The sequence below is a fragment of the Alligator sinensis genome, unplaced genomic scaffold (assembly GCF_000455745.1).
Source record: "Alligator sinensis unplaced genomic scaffold, ASM45574v1 scaffold38_1, whole genome shotgun sequence".
Taxonomy (NCBI): Eukaryota; Metazoa; Chordata; order Crocodylia; family Alligatoridae; genus Alligator; species Alligator sinensis.
In genome coordinates, this window is record NW_005842179.1 from 1,336,076 (window position 1) to 1,355,183 (window position 19,108).

Below are 19,108 nucleotides of genomic sequence, written 5' to 3' on the forward strand. Positions count from 1 at the left end.
GCTGCAAAGAACTCAGAAAGACCACAACAGGTCTGAATATTTTTGACACTATGGATTTTTATTTGAAACCACTGGATTTACCTTGTGAATCATGCATAGGTGTTTGCAAACCAAACATTGCTAATATTGCACAGTACCCTTAAAATGATCTGAAGCCACACAGGGTGCCATGGCACCCTCATTGAGAATCACAGCTCTACACCCCACTAGAAAACATAGTAACCATTAGAATTTCATATAAGTTACTGATTCCATTAGCTAGAAATTTGGCTTGAGTTGCTAAATATGACCTAGTCTTGCAAAGCACTGAATCACTTTACCCAATGTTCAGGCCACTAACACTTTTAAGACCAAAAAACAGAAAGAAACTAAGAAATTAAGACTGTGACTTGAGTATGCTTGGAAAAAACAACAGAAAAATGACACCCTTCTCCCACCAACCTTCTCTTCAAAATCAAAACAAAAAAAAGTATTTCTTAATATCAAAATAAATAATTTTGGGATAATCAATAAGTATAGATAACCACAACATGTCAGGGGTGTCTACTGTGCTGTTAACATAAAAAGCAAAAAAACAAGTGACTAAAACTTGTTACATTTGTATTGCATACTGTTTTACCAACACAGGATTTAATTACTATAATAGAATACAGAGGCAGTGTATTACATTCTTGTTAATTAATTCAATATGCTGAATCCCTGAGTGCCATCTGTGTTTAATATATGATGAAAAGAAACTGCAATGGTTTAAAAGATTCCCCAATACAACTTACATTGAATGTTGTTTCTTACTCTCCGAAGGCTTGAGTCTTCCAGTTTTTCTTTACAATATAATTCTTCCTAAAACTGCTTCACTGATTAACAATATTAAAACATAACATTGTAACAGTGCTCTACTGTATATCACCACTCTGTATAAGCAGTCCAAGAGCCTCAGTAGCATGCTAGAATATCACTGTGCTGTTCAGATGTAGACATCTCTTTCCTCTTAGAGCCACAGGTTCCACAGTATCTCATCCCATGGGAGACATCAACATTTGTAACATTTTATACATTTCCCATGCTGCGTGCAGTACTGAGATAGGCTTGCTTTGTATTATGATTTTCAACATTAGCGTTCCTTTCAGTTAGCAGATGGGGAGATGGTAGGGTGGGCAAACTGAGGTGATGATTTCAGGACTACAGTCTAATTACACAGATGCAGAAACTGTACTTTAACATTTGGCAGCTAACAGCAATTTTTCTGGCAGCCTATAAAAGCAACCTTGCAAGCTTAATGACTATCAAAAGACACTTCATGCAGAGGCAAAAGTTTTCTTCTCTCTATATGACTTGACTTACAAATTATGATGCCCATGTATTTTTTGGAAAAAAATGGAATTATTGTTGGCACTTTATTGTTAGATAGGCACTGTGTAGGAATTTGAACATCTAGAATTTACTAAGTGCATAGGAAGGAAATCTTGTTCAAACTGGAAGACTTAAAATAATCTGAAGATAATTAGGAATCATGTATGGTGCAGTCAAACAGCACCCAAAACGGTTTAAACTGCCAATACACAACATCCAATGATGCAGGTGATTCCATATTCCAAGTTTTCTAAGGACAATTTATTCAGCCTTCATTGGTAGGATCTTTAAGTGAAGAAATGGCAGAGAAAATCTGAAAACAAAAGTTAAAACTTCTGGATTGAAATGACAGGGGAAGAGACAAAACTGAACAGGCAAAGTGCTGGCTGACAGTGAAATAATCATTAGAAGTAGTAAAGGAAGCCAAGAAAAATTTCCAAAAGGTAATGAAAAATCTGGGGGATCAGAATTCTCATCTTTCAGGCTGCATACACACATTCAAATACTCTGGGAAATTCTCCAGGCTTGTTCTTCTCGTAGAGAAACTTACCTAGAGCCACATGTACAGACATTCAAATACTGCGTTCCTGGAGACTAGAGAGCTAACAGGGCTGACGTTGGATAGCCATAAGTGGCCCATGTGCACACATCTCAGCATGCCCAGCAGGCTCCCTTAGTCTTCCTAATGACAGACTGCAACAGTGCATAGGACAGCACTGCCCATGGTCATCCTGTGTTTCACTGCAGCACAATGTGGGAACTGTGAAGGGGTCATGTTCTGCTCCCTGTTGGAGCAGCAGTCTAGCAAGTGACACACTGCCTGCCTTGGTGCTGACTGGGAGGGAGGGGAAGAATCTGTAAAGATTGTATTTTCTTCTGAGAAAAGCCACACCGTGTACAGGACATTTGTTCTCCCAGGAAAAATTCTCCAGGGCGAGATTTTAACCCTGGTTGTTCCCATGTTATTTTTCTTCCGGAGTGGCCATTTTGACTCTGGGAGAAACTGATGGTGCCTATACACATGCTTTGAGGCTGCTCCAACATGCTGTAATTACTCGATTAATCAAGTCTGTTGGAGCTATTAATTAATTACTTTTATTTCAAAATAACACACACATTGATTAAAAAGTCCTTTCAATAATGCACCCTCCAGCAGCATTTTCCTGATCAAACATTAAAGCAAGATAACAAGTGCCTTCTGCTCCCTTCAGTGGCATTTATTATTGCATTATGCATTTTCTTTAACACTGATACCTTTTATCATAGACAGAATTTGATACCTATAGTTTCATCAGCTGAAGTTTGATGCAAACTTTGATGTTGCACACTGTAGTATAACATTTGCTGACATTCATAATATTCCACAAATCAACATCTCAGAAATCCAACCATGAAAGCAGAAAACTATATATTGCTGTATTTTTATTTCACATTTGAGTGGCTCCATCTGCTGTTTTGTTGTTTAAAAAACAACAACAACAAACCCTCATCTATAGGAAAAAGCAAAATACCAAGATCTAAACAAACAAAAAACAATGTGCTACATTATGAACTACTGTGTAATGAATCAATGACCACTTTTTCCAATGGTGTGTAAAAGAGAACTGACCACTACAATTTAACAAATAAATGAAGATATCACCTATAGATACCTTATCAGATTTGATTATCAGAAACAGAGCCATGTTTGGACAACAGAGGGAAGGAGAACGAAAAGCCTGAAATACCTTAAGTTAAATGAAGCAACAAGGATGATGTTTATTTACATTACACAGATGCCTAGGCCTCAGGAAGTTTCTTTAATTTTGCTTCTTTGCAAATATTAGCATTTAATTACCACCATTAGACTAATTAAATTAATTGGGAAGTGTCTTGTCTTTACTTAATTTATTTTACCATGGTATCGTGAGCTTAAATTACATGATTCAGCCACAGAACTTTAACTGCCAAAGATTTTGTTTTGAAAAGATTGCAGCTTGTTTGAGTGACACATACTCTGTGACCATTGCCTATTCTTCATCCTAGCCTGACTTAGGAGACCAATCTCTTAAGCAAAACACCAATTGTTTCTTTAGCAATATTATATTACTATAAATACTATAAGTGAAGACTACTATAAGCGAAGTCTTTTCCCTCCTACATACAACTGAAGAAAGTTCAATGTCAATTTTGCCAACTAGATAACTTGTAAAAAATGTTTCAAGAAAAGCTCTCTTTTTTCATTGAATCTAAAGACTGACAGCAAAAAAGTCAGCTTTCATTTCACATTTATAACTTCCCCTGAACAGGGTTAGCTGTATTCATTCCACCTGTTTGTAAGCCTCCATACATTAAACACTGACCAGTGTTACCCAGCTCCATTATATTGGTGAACTGTGTTTTCCTACTCTCGCTAGAGAATTGAAAATCTATTTGCAGAGCACCATTCAAGCGCCTCGAAAACTTGCAGAGATTTTTGGGGTTTTTTTAATCAAAACTTTCCAGAGGTCTTAGTACTGAGAAATCTAATAACACTTTCCATAATACTTTTATTTTTTATTTTTCAGTGATGTGATTTAGCAGTTCTCAGTCCCCTCTTCTGTTAAATCAGTCATTAAAAACTTCATTTAGAGTTCCCTGAAGTCAATAATCTGTCAGTTGCCTTAAGTGGACTTCAGGTTACTTCTTCTCAAGATGAGAAGATCACCTTGAAAGCTCTATTGCTGGAAAACTTTCCCTTGATTTCTCTCACACTGTGTATACTATGCCCATTCCTTTTACTCCTCTACACAAGCCACAAATAATTATCCTACCCAAACCAGAAGAATGATAATAACTGTTATAAATATGTTTTATCTAATGTTTCAGAAAAGATGTAACTTAAATTACCTCTCTCAAACAAAGAGCAAGTCTTTTTAGCACAAGTTTTATCAGTGGTGTCAAACATCTAATTTGCAGATTTAGTCTGCAAAACTCAATATATTTATTGAAACAGCATAATATTGCAACTCTGCAGAATCTAAGATTCCTGTTTTAAAAATAATTAATGGATTTTTAACCTTCATAGTTGTGGAGATGATCCTGCAAATGTGAACCAATGCATCATTGTCTTAATGACTCTTCCAAGAAGTAGGCTAAAACATTAATGTATCTTCCTCCCACTCATTCTCTAAAGAACAATACTGAGAATAGAGTTAGCACCCCACTGAGGGAAATAATTTTAGTGCTAGCTATGTAATTACTCATCCTTTTAGTGGATGAGGAAAGAGTACTGGGAATGCAATGTGAATTTAAACCCGACACTTCCACACATAAGATAACCCTATGCTTCTGTAACATACAGGTTACACAAGCACAAAGTCACTGGGTCAAGCCCTATTAGCCATACTGAGATACACATTGACTCCTTGTTGTAATAATTCAAAGACATCATCATATTTACAGACACTGAATTCATTATTTGTTTCCATATGTTTCAGCCACAATATCTGTAAGCCCTGAATATTCTATGCTTTTTTTTTTTTAATTTTAGGTATACAGATGAGAGGAGAGCAAGGACTTCAGGGTCCACCTGGCCCTGCTGGACCAAGAGGATACCCAGGCCCCGCAGGGAAGCCAGGGATTGGAAGTCAAGGTCCTCAAGGGCCCCCTGGTCCCCCAGGACCACCCGGATTTTCTGCTGTTGGAAAGCCAGGCGTGCCAGGTTTGCCAGGAAAGCCAGGAGACAGAGGATTAACTGGTGAAAAAGGAGAGGCTGGACTCCTTGGGCCCGTCGGACCAAGAGGGCCACAAGGGCCACCTGGAATTCCCGGCCCTGCTGGACTTTCTGCTGTTGGCAAACCAGGACCTCAAGGACCACCAGGAGTGCAAGGGCCAAGGGGGCTCACAGGAGAGAAGGGAGAACCAGGTATTCCTGGTATGAATGGGCTAAAAGGAGAAAATGGATATGGAGTTCCAGGTCGCCCAGGTGACAAAGGGCTTCCAGGACCACAGGGACCCCCAGGCCTCCCCGGACCTGCTGGGTTAGGGAAGCCAGGTGAAAATGGGCTTCCAGGTCAGCCAGGAGCAAAAGGTGATCTGGGTTTACCAGGTGCACCAGGACCAGCAGGTATCCCAGGCCCCCAAGGTCCTCCTGGGGAACCTGGAACACCAGGAATAGGAAAGCCTGGACCAATGGGACCACCAGGATTAGCAGGGATTCCTGGAGCAAAAGGATTGCCTGGGCCTCCAGGCATGCCTGGATCTTCAGGTCTCCCAGGATTTGGAAAGCCAGGGCTACCAGGTATGAAAGGACACAGAGGGCCTGAAGGCCTCCCTGGTGTTCCAGGCATGAAAGGGGAGCAAGGCCCAGTTGGTGTGCCAGGAGAGCCAGGGCCAGCTGGACCACCTGGAAACATGGGACCTCAAGGACTCAGAGGGCTAGCAGGTGAAAATGGCCTACCTGGGCCTAAAGGGGATGTAGGCCCTTCAGGTCCTGCAGGATACCCAGGACCTAAGGGTGACAGAGGTCTACCAGGATTAGATGGAAAACCAGGATATCCAGGGGAACAAGGTCTTGCAGGTCCTAAGGGGCACCCAGGTTTGTCAGGACCAAAAGGTGACACTGGTCATGCAGGGCCACCTGGCCTCCCTGGTCCAGTGGGTGCACCAGGAATTAAAGGAGTACCAGGAATTAATGGTGAGCAAGGCCCAAGGGGACCTTCTGGAATACCTGGTATAAGAGGTCCAATTGGACTTCCAGGCATTCCAGGTGTTCCTGGTGCTAAAGGGGAACCAGGGGCACCTGGATTGCCAGGCCCAGCTGGTATTGCTACAAAAGGTTTGAATGGACCCATGGGGCCGCCTGGTCCCCCAGGCCCAAGAGGCAATAATGGAGAGCCTGGGCGACCTGGCCCACCAGGTCCACCAGGTCCTCCTGGCCAATCAGTATTGCCACAGATGCCAGACGGTTACATAAAAGCAGGAGAGAGTCAAAGCCTAGCAGGAGTACCTGTTATGAAAGGAGGAGTAAACCAAGGTTTAACAGGCATGCCAGCATCAGCTTTCACTGTCATTCTTTCCAAAGCCTATCCTGCAGCAACTGTCCCTATCAAATTTGATAAAATCCTATATAACAGGCAACAACACTATGATCCCAGAACAGGAATCTTCACCTGTAGAATCCCAGGACTTTATTACTTCTCTTATCACGTACATGTAAAAGGAACAAATGTGTGGGTTGCGCTATACAAGAATGGCTCGCCAATCATGTACACCTATGATGAGTACAAGAAAGGATACCTTGATCAGGCTTCTGGAAGTGCTGTCATTGATCTCATGGAAAATGATCAGGTCTGGCTACAACTGCCCAATTCCGAATCAAATGGCTTGTATTCCTCTGATTATGTTCACTCTTCTTTCTCAGGATTCTTATTTGCTCATATGTAATAACTACCTTTCTAAAGGTATCCTAATACTTGCCCCTTCACACAATTTGAATTAGGCCATGATCTGGCACCTATGACAGATCTTGCAAACTGCAATTATTTAAAAAAAAAATATCGTGATAAAAAAGACAGACAGAGAGAGCAAGAGTAAGATTGGTTCAGAGGAACTTTGTATGTTTTTAGAAGTTTGTCATAGAGATTTATTTCAGAAGACTCTGTAATAAGGGCAAATTTGCTGTCCTACCAAATACAACATTAAAATATGTTAATATATGAATCTTTTCTCTGTCTTATTTTTTTCTTAATTCATGTTTCTATGATGATTTTACCTTTTTTAAACAAACATTCCCCTTTAAAATGTACAAAGTAAGCATTCTAGATAGTTATATACTGAATTATCTTTAATTCAATAAAACTCATTGAGGATATTATTCAAATCAGTCAGTCTCAAAATTTAGTGCATTTTAGTGCCTTCATTACATCATTCAAGAAGGGGTTTTTTAGTCATATCCATAACAGACCCACATGAGAACTTTCACCATTTATTAAAGTTTCCAAAGTTTTTAAGCCTGACAAAGAAATCATCATTTTTTATTTATGGCTTACTACAAGTTTAATTGATGGAGTTCTGTTGAATCTAGCCCATCAAATAGCCTGTAGTAAAGGATGTAAAAGATACTCTGTGATGCTGTACATTAGAGTATTTCATAATATGTTAACTGAATTAAGGTGTCTGTTTTGGAGAAGGCTTCGCAGAGAAGTTCCTTTTTGACTTAAAAAGTGTCTATACAGGAACAGCCAAGCAGTTAAGTTTAAAATATAATCAGAAATATAATCAGATAAACCAAATATTTATGCAATGAAAAGGTTCCCTGAAGTATTTTTTTAAATTAAAGTGCTGTGAAACTAGAATTTTCAACATAGTAGTGCAGAGCTGACTCTTCATTTAACCTGTAATATTTTTACATTTCATTTTTATTTTTGGTAGTATGCAGATGGCAATGAGGCAGCTCACTCAGGCTTGAGTTCAAATAAGGTGCATCTATCTATGCACAGCTTTCAAAAACAATATGTATCAATAGTTTGACAAATGACTTAAAATAAACTTATTTATTTTAAGATCAACATTGTTTTTACATTGACAGTAAATGACTGAAGCATCAGAGTCACACTAACTAAAAGCCTGAAAGTCTATGTTTTAACAGTTTTCTGATTACACTACTTCTTAGAGAAAAAAGTGGCTTTTTAAAGTGCAATATGCACTGGAAACTATAATATATTGTTTTCTAAACCCTTGTTTTCCCAAACTTGATAAAACATTGGTTTTAGTTAAAAAAAAAAAAAAAATGATGCTCTTTAAAAATTAGTCTATTGTTATTAAGACAAAATGTATTTCAGAAATTGTAATAGATTATTTTGCAACAGTTCCAAACCACTATTCACTCCTTTGCCAAGAGCAAACAATAAATACTTCATTAGTTACTGAAATTAGATTTACTTGTTAGCATTCACTCTAACGAATAGCAGTCAAACAGCTTTAGTGAGTAAGTTGGTAAATGTTCATGACAATTTAACAATGATACATGGAAACAACACAGCAGGCACTTATTACAGTACACAAACATTGTGTAAGTTCTCTTTTCATTTGAGCCAAAATGTAAAAGCACTTCTCTTTTCTGATTATTAGTAGAGGCGCACTGATATACTGGTCGCATATCATGTCAGCACTGATGAAACGAAAATTAACGTTTCATAGTTAGTTGGTAGGGTCGGAAGGGACCTGAGCAGATCATGAAGTCCAGCCCCCCGCCATGGGCAGGAACGAATACTGGGATCAAACAACCCTGGATAGGTGATTATCTAGCCTCCTTTTGAAGACCCAAGGGTAGGAGCAAGCACCACTTCCCTTGGAAGTTGGTTCCAGATCCTAGCCGCCCTGACTGTGAAGTAGTGCCTCCTCATATCTAGTTTGAATCTACTCTCAGTCAGCTTATGGCCATTATTCCTAGTTAATCCTGGTAGCGCTTGGGGGAACGGGGTCTCTCCCATTCCCCGCTGGTCCCTCTTGATAAGTTTATAGACAGCCACCAGATCCCCTCTTAGCCTTCTCTTTTGAAGGCTGAACAGGTTCAGGTCCCTTAGCCTCTCCTCGTAGGGCTTGCCCTGCTGCCCCCTGATCATGTGAGTGGCCCTTCTTTGGACCCTCTTGATGCTGTCCACATCTCTCCTGAAGTGCAATGCCCAGAACTGAACGCAGTACTTCAACTGCGGCCTGACCAATGTCGCATAGAGGGGGAGGATCACCTCCTTGGACCTGCTCGTGATGCATCTGTGGATGCATGACAAGGTGCGGTTGGCGCTACTGACCGCGTCCTCACATTGGCGGCCCATGTTCATCTTGGAATCAATAATGACTCCAAGATCCTTTTCTGCTTCTGTGCTGACAAGAAGGACATCCCCAGCCTGTAGGTATGCTGCTGGTTCTTCCTCCCCAGGTGCAGTACCTTGCACTTGTCAGTATTGAAACCCATCCTGTTCTCATCCGCCCACCCTTGTAACCTGTCCAGGTCTAGCTGTAGCCTGTCCCTCTCTTCTAGCGTGCCCATTTCTCCCCACATCTTAGTGTCATCTGCAAACTTGAACAAGGTGCTTTTTACCCCCTTGTCTAAGTTGCTGATGAAGATATTGAACAGTGCGGGCCCGAAGACTGAGCTCTGGGAAACCCCACTGCCCACATCCCTCCAGGTCGAAAACGGCCCGTCCACCACCACTCTCTGAGTGTGGCCCTCCAGCCAATTTGTGACCCATCTGACTGTGTAGGCATCGATGCCACAGTTGCCTAATTTTTTGATGAGAATGGGGTGAGAGACAGCGTTGAAGGCCTTCCTAAAGACCAGAAAGACTAAGTCCACCGCGATACTTGCATCCAAGAATTTTGTGACCTTGGATTTTAGAAGGCCACTAGGTTGGTCTGACAGGACCTGCCTCTAATGAATCCATGTTGGTTGCCCCTAAGCATAATCTCCCCTGCTGGTCCCTCAATGAAGTGCTCCTGGATAATTTTCTCAAAGAGCTTCCCCAGGACCGAGGTAAGACTAATGGGCCTATAGTTTCCTGGGTCCTCCTTCCTCCCTTTTTTGAAAATAGCGACCACATTGGCCCTTTTCCAATCCTCTGGCACCTCTCCAGAGCACCACAAGTGCTCACAGAGTTGTGCCAGGGGTCCCACAATATCCTCTGCCAATTCCCTCAGCACCCTTGGGTGGAGATCATCTGGACCTGCTGATTTGAAGATGTCCAGTCCCACCAGAAGTTCCCTGACCAGGTCCTCTCTGACCCTGGGCCCAGCTATGCCTCTCCTGAGTTCGTCCAGGATTCTGGTGGGGAGAGAAGCACACAATTCCAGGGGGACACATGCCCCCTCATGCCTCCCCCAGGAGTCTTCCTGAGGTCCTACATTTCAGTGATTCTAATAAGGTAACAGACTAGGACTAGCAGCAGCATTTACACATATCACCTCTGCAAACCAAAAGGCTACATAGTAGGGGTGCACTGATAGAGATTTTGGGGGCCGATACCAATAGCCGATTTTTAAGGAGGCATATCAGCACATCCCGATCTGATTTCTGATACAGTTGTGTCCAGCTCGTAAACCTGTTGTGGTGGAAGGGGAGAGAGGAGAAAAGGCATGTGGGGGGGCAGATCAATGGCCTCCGCAGTGAGGGAAGAAGTGGGGCTGGGCCTGGGGCAGGGGCTGCGGCATAGGCTGCCCAGAACGGGTGGGGCAGGGTGCAGGACAGAGCCATGGTTCATCCAGGGAACATGGAAGGGGATGGCTCCTGCTACTGCATGCACCCCAGGAGGGCATTGGGGGCGGGGGGCCCGGATCTGTATGGGGCACAGATCATGTGGGCTGCAGCTGCGGGCTGGAGCCGGGGCTGCACAGGGCTCTTCCCAGTGTGCGTGGGGGGGGCGAGGCAGGGCAAGAGCTGGGCCAGGGCTGCGCGTGGGGCTGGCGGCAGCACTGGGAGGGGGCTGCAGTCTCTACAAATTTCACCATAGCCCCCCATATCCCCCTTCCCAGAGCTGCCACCGCCACCCACCCCAAGCGCAGTCCCAGCCCAACCCCACCCCATGCATCAGGAAGAACCCCATGCAGCCCTGGCCCCAGCCCACCCCGTCTGTGCTCCACACAGATCCGGAGGCACCCCCCCCACTACCATGCCCTTGCAGCGTGCACACAGCAGCATGAGCCCCATCCGCACGCCCCCTGAACGAGCTGCAGCTCTGCCCCACACCCCGCCCTAGCTGGGTAGCGCCTCTCCCAGCCCCACTCCCTTCCTCACTGCGGAGGGCAATGATTTGTCCCCCCATGCCCCTTCCCTTCCCTCCCCACTCCCATTCCTCCACACCAGACTTACCACAACTCTCCATGCTACCCGGCTGTGCTCCTCGCTGCCTGCATGCCGCGCTGCGGCTGCACGCACGCATGGGCATTTATTAGACAAATTATTGGCCACATCAGGCCGATTTTGATACACTCAGTTTTCTTTATATTGGTGCTGATCCAATATCAGACCAATGTATCGGGGCACCTCTACTACACAGCAAACATTCAAAAACCATGAGTTACCTGATCCACCTACAAAATCAAAGGAATAGCTTTAATTTTTTTTTAAATGAGTTGCTGCAATTCAAGCTTTCAGGATTTGCATTTTGCAACCTTTCCTCCACAGAGACAGGACTTCTGTATGTACTTCAAAAAATAGTAAAGCTGAAAGTTTTCCAAATCCCATAATTCTAGGAATTCAAGCATTATCAGAAGGGGGGAAAAGCAGATATAATAAGATTCATAATAAAACCATTAGAGTTCAAAACAGTAAAGACTCCATTTTTCAACTTCAAAAGTTTCACGGTCTGAGACACAATAAGTTCAGTATCCCCAGGGGGACCACAGATACGTGGAGAACGTCAAAAGGGGTTGAGAGAGAGTTGGAGAGTTCAAGAGAAACAAAGTGTAGGCAGAGGAAAAAATCAGACTCTATCAAATGTATCTGCTCAGCACCACCTTGTCACCACTTTCAGAGCTAAATCTAGGATTCACTTCTCTTCACAATTTTTCAATATTTAAAAAATATACCTACTTTTTTTGAAAGTCTGTAATCAAATCAAGTAATTCACTCTTAACTCCCAAAGAAAGGCTTTTGCTTATTAATTAAAGATTATAAAATACTCATTATTCAGTATAATGGCTATCTAGACAGACATCTGGGTTTAATCCTACCTTGCCAAGTCTCACACAGTAACAACCATCAGCAAAAATGAGTAAGAAATAAAAATGGTTTTGTCTGCTTGTTTGTCTTAACATCCCTTACTGAGGTCCACATTTAGAGCACATCTACACATTGTCATGCGGCGATGTTGCTACAGAGCCGTGTTTCACTACTTCCTTTTGTACACCATATCTCTTTAGTACTTTCTTTGGTAAGCCATACAGCACACAGATTTCGCTGCTGTTGCCATAGCAGCATTCTATACCTAGGGAGCACACGGCTATGGCAACATAGCTGGCTCTCACATATAGAAATATATGATTGCTATGTCATCGTTGTGTGACATGTAGATGAGCCCACAGAAGTTAAAGTTGAACTGATATCAATTGCATTAAAACTACAGGAAAAAATGCTAATTTTTTTGCAAGAACAGATTTTAAACATAGCAATTGAACATGAATGCCATACTGCAAAACACAAAGTAGCATTTCTTACAATTTATGATATTCTTGTAATATTATTTAGACTTGAAAGTGTCTCTCTCTCTTTCTCTCTCTCTCTCTCACACACACCCACACACACACACCCCCCCTATGTAACTGAGATAGATAGAAAGCAGTCTCCCAATTAAACGCTGGCCAAATTGCTTCCCACTGAAACTGAATTTTCAATTTAACTTTTTTTTTCAGAAAAGTCATTTTGTTTCTGCAGTAAATGCCAGCAGAAAAATGAACGGCCACAAACTGAAATAGTTTGATTTGAAAATGGAGCCACAATACCTCATACCGCTGGCTTCCCTGTGCGTTTACATCTCCTGTAATGCAATAACCTGTGTTGGGGCTGACTGCCATTTTGGGAGACATTACATAATCATTTCTCATAATTTTCTCCTATGTTAATTTGTATATGGTGCAAGAACATTATTTTAGAAATTCCAGTTTTATAGAACTCTTATCCAAAATATCTACATGACTCTCAGCCTGTTACTGCTATTCCTACTTATTGTATACAATTTTTGTTTGTTCCCTCTGACACACAAAAAAGAAGCGTGTGTACTAAAATAAGCACCACATCTGACAGGATTATGACAAAAATAAGTTTTAGTCAGAAATTAGTTTGTAAATGCACATGCTTATACATACAAAAAGCATTTTCACGTGCAGCTTACTGTTTACATAACTATTAAACAAAAGTTTGGAGACAGAGCTTCAAAAGTTAGCCTTCTGGATACCTAAATACTATCTACATATAGTTTCTCTTGTAATGGAACTGTACACCATCATCATTCTCTAGAAACAAAACCTTATACCATTCAAAAATTAACATATGCTCTGCAGAAATAGAGTGGCTGCTAATTAGAAGAATATTTTATTTCTTTGATGTCAGCAAGATATTTCATAGTTTTCTTTTTATACAGGATACTTTCTATAAGATCTCAGAAGTACCTGTCTGTGCCTCAACGGAAAATATATAGAGGGGAACAGAAAAGTGTATATACCACATTTCACAGGTCAAACTGTATAAAATATCTGAACTCCTTTTAGTTCCTATAAACTGGAACCACAGTGTGAGGGAATTTGTGTTTTTTGTTTAATAATAAAAAGCATTTTCCCCACATCCTTATAAAATGTTACAAAGGAACAATCTTTCATAATAAAAGCTTCCTATCACTTAAGGAATAGTAATCAAAACTTGAGAGCTAAAAAGGATCTACTGAAAACCTTGGTTTGAAGAATATTCCCTCAATATTTCATGAGTAATGTTAGTCTTGTTAATTATACACATCTGGAGACAACAGTGTCCAAGCATGATATAAGAATATCCACCTTCCAGCCCAGTCATGAGAAAAAAAGCTAAAAACTAATTCATTATGGTAGCATACCGTAACTGCTGTTGCATACATTATAACGGTTACCATTTAAACTGAAGGCAAATTAAGTACTCACAGCAATCATTTCAGCATAAATATTTATTTTGTATATAGAATACACATTTCTCTAACAACAAACAATTTTAAAAGTTGTGTTGAGTAAAACAACCAAACTTACTTTGGCAAGTATATATTTAAGGACTCCTGTAATAAAGTTGTCTTTAATGAACTCACCTTTAAAAGCTGAGGTTTTATAATTATGTTGTATAGCAGCAATCACGTCCTTCCAAAAATCATATTTTTTCTGACTGTCATGCTGTAAGAGTCAAAAGAACTCAATGAGTATATCAAATATTAGCTGTTCCAGGTTTTTAACTATGAGAATAATTTTGAAAGAGAAGATGAATAATCCTGTAGATTGGGGCTGAGGGGTTCAGTACCCAACTTGACCATGAAACTCCTGGCCTCTCAGACAAGGCATTTTCTAACCTCTGCAATTCCTTGAATTAGGAGCTCATGCTTCAGAGCAAGAGCTTCATCTATGCCAGTAACAACTGGTAATAGATAGGGACCTCCCAAATTCACAATTTTGCAATTTTTGCAGAAACAGCGAGTTTGGTAGGTCCCCCATGAAAAAGTGCAGGGACCACGAAAAGGTACAAGGGCCACAGAAACACTGGAAAACAGCTTGTAAGACAGGGGGGACGGGGAGGGAACTGCAAACAGAGGTGGAAGCCCCGGTGTGGAGAAAGGAAGCATGGTGGGGGAAGGGAAACGGGGGAGAGATTTTCACAGTGGAATGTGGTGCCCCCCGCACCATGCCTCTGATTAGCTGAGGGGCCCCGGAAGTCCTGCCCCTCCCCAGAGATTGACAGATGGCCATCTGTCAATCTCCGGGGATGGGTGGGACTGTTAGGGTCCCCTGGCCAATCAGAGGCTGGGGGGGTGCGGGCACTTCACTCCACCACAAAATTGTGGTGCAAATGGGGCGGGCTTTAAACTAGGCTCGTCAGGGGAAGGGGAAGATGAGGGTGGAGGATACATCAGACTACCAGACCAAACGGCACCCGCAATTACAGCCCAGCCCAGACCGACAAGCGTAGCAGATAAACAGGTAAGTGATGGGGACCAGGGGAATGCTGGGACTAGGGGGTCAGTATACACATCTACTGGAGGCCTGAAATGCCTCTACACTAATGCCCATAGCATGGGGAACAAGCAGGAGGAACTCGCCCTCCTGCTGGCTGACACCAGCCCGGACATTGTGGGGATTATGGAAACATGGTGGGACTCCAAGCATGATTGGGCGGTGAATGTCAAGGGCTATAGGCTGTACAGGAGGGACAGGATTGCTGGAGGTTTCATCTGCACGAGCTTCCCTTCACCAACACTTACAGTTTTTTACTGAAAAAAAAAAATTTCCTTTCTTTGAACCTTTCTTTTATCTTTGGCATCTAAAAATGCAGAAAGATCCGGCTTAGTTACCACCTTTATGCAAATATATTTTCCCATTTTGCGTAGCGGATCGTGGAGAAGTTTTGCATTTTAAGGAGCTTTCTGATGCCATTTCAGCAGTTCCTTTCATGATTAAAGTTGTACTCAGCTGCTTTTTCCCCAGTTATTTTTCCAACTTCTCTTTAGATTAAAAAAATAAAAATAAAGAAAGAATAGACACGCTAGACAGGAAAAAAGCAGAGCTAAGCAAAATTTCTGAGACGCTTCCTTTCTCTTTATTTTTTTGTCCCCCCATCATAACTAAGGCCATTCTAACTGCAACCGATTCGGACAGTTTCATTCTGTGATAAATCACATTTTATCGAGCTGACGGTGCAAACGGCTGCCTGGAATCGAAACTTGCAGTCACTCCGTGGTCGCGACCTCTGACCGCTTGGAGAACTGCTCTGCGGCTCTGTGATTTGGGGATTACAGAGGGAAAGCAGCTTCCCTCCCGCTAAAGAAGAAACTGGTTGTAGTACATACAAAAGGCACTGGTTTTTGAGGCTCCAGAATGCAGACAAGACCCAGCGTCTCTCTCTCGCCTGCTAGCTTGCAGACCTATGTGAATCCCATGGCCTAGTGGGAGGAGGGGGCCCATCACAGCATGTGCTGCTCGGGGTCACCATTTAGGGTCTGAAAACATCCTAACTTGGATTCAGACATTGTGAGAGGGATTCACAGATTGTAAGACTGGAAGGGACTTTGGAAGATCATCAGGTCCAGCCCCCTGCACCAAGCAAGGAAAGACAACTGGGGTCAAGTGACCCCAGCGAGGTGACCATCCAGTCTCCTCTTGAAGATTTCCAGGGTAGCTGACTGCACCACCTCTGGAAGGAGCTTATTGCACAATCTGGACACCCTAAATGTGAAGCAGTTTTTCCTAATGTTGAGTCTGAAATGGTCTTCCAGGAGTTTGTGGCCATTACTCTTGGTTCTCTGCAAGGGTGCCCGATAAGATATATAGCATGATACAGCAGGCTAGCGGATGCTAGCAAACATCAGGTTGTAGGTCTGCTCCTGTCCTCAATGACACCCAGGTTTGATACTCGTTTGAAATGGCAGAGGATGAGGTCTTGTGTTCATGGGTAACTCCACAGCAAGAGGCAGGCTCCCTCCTTGGTGGGACATACACAGCAGATGGATGAGAAATCCGCTCCCAGGTAGTGCGTGTACAGATGCTTTACCTAATGCAAGTCAGGATTTTTAGTTTTGAAAGTCAGCAAAATCAAAAATGGATCTTATTTCATACCTGTGTTACCCCGCCGTGAAAGAACAGCTTCTAAAATGCTTGGGGAGTTAATGAGATGTACCGACTCTTTTAGCTTCGTGGAAGCTTGCTCGCTCCCCCAGTGCTCTTTCACCTCTCGAAACAGGCTTAAAATTCAGCCCATACTGACAGGGCTCTAGAGAACAAGGGATTAAAAAAAAAAAAGAGGCTTTTAATCTAGTAATTGTAAAAGTTTATGAGCACTGCAAGTTTGTGAGGTACTAGTCCAGTTCCTGGTGCACATTACAAAGTCTGTCTGGTTTGGCTTTAATTAAACTGTCTTGGGTCTATAAAGCCACAGAGCTGAGAGTGCTAAGAACAGAAATGCCTCGTTATGATAACTGTAGGCATCTTGCCTACATCTATTAACCTGGAAAGGCTTCCAGCCATGGAAGGTATATTTGAAAAATAAAAAAACCCAAACCCCACAGGTAGCACATTTCAAACTCTCGTACTTGTCAGGAGCCTTTGAGACCGTCGGGCTTCCGATACGAGAAAGCAGAGCGGAAGTGGTGAAGGTTCGTGGAGAGGAATCACAAAGCGAGGAAGGTAATTGTGGCAGAAGGGGAGTTTGCTAAGCACGTGTTAGAAGCTGAGCTGGCGACAGGTTGCTGAATGCACCGAGTCTTTTGCCCTCTGAGAGAGTGGTGGGAAGAAACCTGATGCTATCACCAAATGGATTGCCAAAATCCACGTGTGGTGACGATGATAATAATAATGATGATGGTGATGATAGTTTACAACATACCGTATCTCACTGAGGATCTGAAAATGGTTTCCAGCCCCCTTTGGGAAGTGGGCTGGTAGTTCTCCCAGGGTGGGCAAAACGCGGCCCGGGGGCCGGATGCGGCCTGCCAGGCCATTCTATCCAGCCCGTGCAGCCCCTAAAAAATTTAGAAAATGAATATTTATCTGCCCCTGACTGTCTGTCATGTGATCCAGGAGGCGCTACTTGGACATCAGGAGGTGCTACTTCACGGTCAGGGCGGCTAGGGTCTGGAACCAGCTTCCAAGTGAGGTGGTGCAGGCTCCCACCCTGGGGGTTTTTAAGAGGAGGTTAGATGACCATCTTGCTGGGGTCATTTGACCCCCAGTACTCTTTCCTGCCATGGCAGGGGGGCGGACTAGATGATCTGCCCAGGTCCCTTCCAACCCTAGAAACTATGAAACTATGAAATTAGGTAGGTCCCTAGTAATAGTTACAATGTACACACGGCAGCATCCCACAAGTTATATAGCCTGAAACTGACATAAGAAAATAAAACTATAAATAAAACTTAGAAGATTTTTCTCTATATGTTACAATACTGTAACATTGTTGTTTTAGTGTTGTTGTTAGCTCTTCATACCTACGTTAGTATAAATGTTGACGCAACTGTTAACAGATCTCATAGTACTGACCTCTCTATTGGCCTCAGGCATGTTTAGTAATTGAAACGTCACAGTGAAGGCTGTAGACTGTGGACCTGCCATAAACTATTATCAATAACATTGTGGATAATATGGACTTCAGCTTGTAGAGGCCAAAGTGATAAATATACTGTGGAATCAATAAGCAGAAGCATGGAAAAGTAAAATAAATTGTGTTGATCAAAGCCACCAATAAATGGCCAGGCCATGTGTGGATAAGTGTTTTTGGGAAAGTACAAATAATAGTTATAAGTAACAGCTGTGGCACCATGATGTTCATCTTTTGATGAAAGCTGTGGCTTTCTTCTTTCTCTTATGTTGGCCCACACTCTGCCCACCCTGCAGCAGCTCCCTGGAACACCAGCTCCAGCTTTTCATTGCATATAAATCTTTTGCCTTTTACTAAAGATTTCAATGTTTCACCCCTCTACCTCACACTCTCCACCAGCACAGACCCGCCTCAAGCTATCACCAACACAGTATGAATATAAGTCAGCAGTGTGATGCTGTAGCCAGTATGGCAAATAATACTCTGGCATGCATCAACTGAAGCATCTCCAGCAAAACCAAGGAGGTGATTCTTCTGCTCTAATCAGCACTGGTGAGACCACAGCTGGAGTACTGCATCCAGTTCTGGGCACCACGATTTCTCAAGCTTGTCCACATTCTTGTTAGAGTCCAAAGAGGAGCCACCCATATGATAAGAGTCTTAAAAGGCAAGCCATACGAGGAAAGGCTGAGGGATCTGGGACTCTTCAGCCTGAGGAAAAGAGGGCTGAGAGGAGACCTGGTAGCAGCTTACTGCTACACTAAGTTGTCTCGGACGGCCAGAGTCGACTCGAGTTGTGTTAGAAATTGGTCGTACGTTAGGGCGGGCTGGTGAATGGAGAGGCAGACACAACTTATCGGTTGCAAAAAACTTTACTCACGCCGCTTGCAATCACGACGCAGGTGGTCCGGTCGTCTGAACAACCACATGAGTTGTTCCAGCTGGCGGGGCCCAAGCCAGTTAATCCGTCCGCAATTCGAAGCCGGC

At 42.8% G+C, this 19,108-nt stretch overlaps 2 protein-coding genes across 8 annotated transcripts in view; one reads left to right on the forward strand and one right to left on the reverse strand.

Moving 5' to 3' along the window:
• COL10A1 (collagen type X alpha 1 chain) overlaps positions 1-7,032 on the forward strand; it is a 62,200-nt gene extending 55,168 nt beyond the window's left edge. For all 5 annotated transcript variants that reach the window (XM_025207050.1, XM_025207049.1, XM_006026158.2 and 2 more), the window contains one exon: positions 4,862-7,032. In XM_025207050.1, the coding sequence (XP_025062835.1) occupies positions 4,862-6,756 (1,895 nt within the window). In that variant the 3' untranslated portion in view covers positions 6,757-7,032. The remainder of the gene's footprint in view (positions 1-4,861) is intronic.
• LOC102376702 (dermatan-sulfate epimerase) overlaps positions 1-19,108 on the reverse strand; it is a 350,602-nt gene that overhangs the window by 315,787 nt on the left and 15,707 nt on the right. For 2 of the 3 annotated variants that reach the window (XM_025207040.1, XM_025207039.1), the window contains exon 5: positions 14,133-14,214. In XM_025207040.1, coding sequence (XP_025062825.1) covers positions 14,133-14,214 — 82 coding nt within the window. Of the gene's footprint in view, positions 1-773; positions 993-14,132; positions 14,215-19,108 lie in introns of those variants that run through there. The other variant, XM_025207041.1, reaches the window with a different exon arrangement.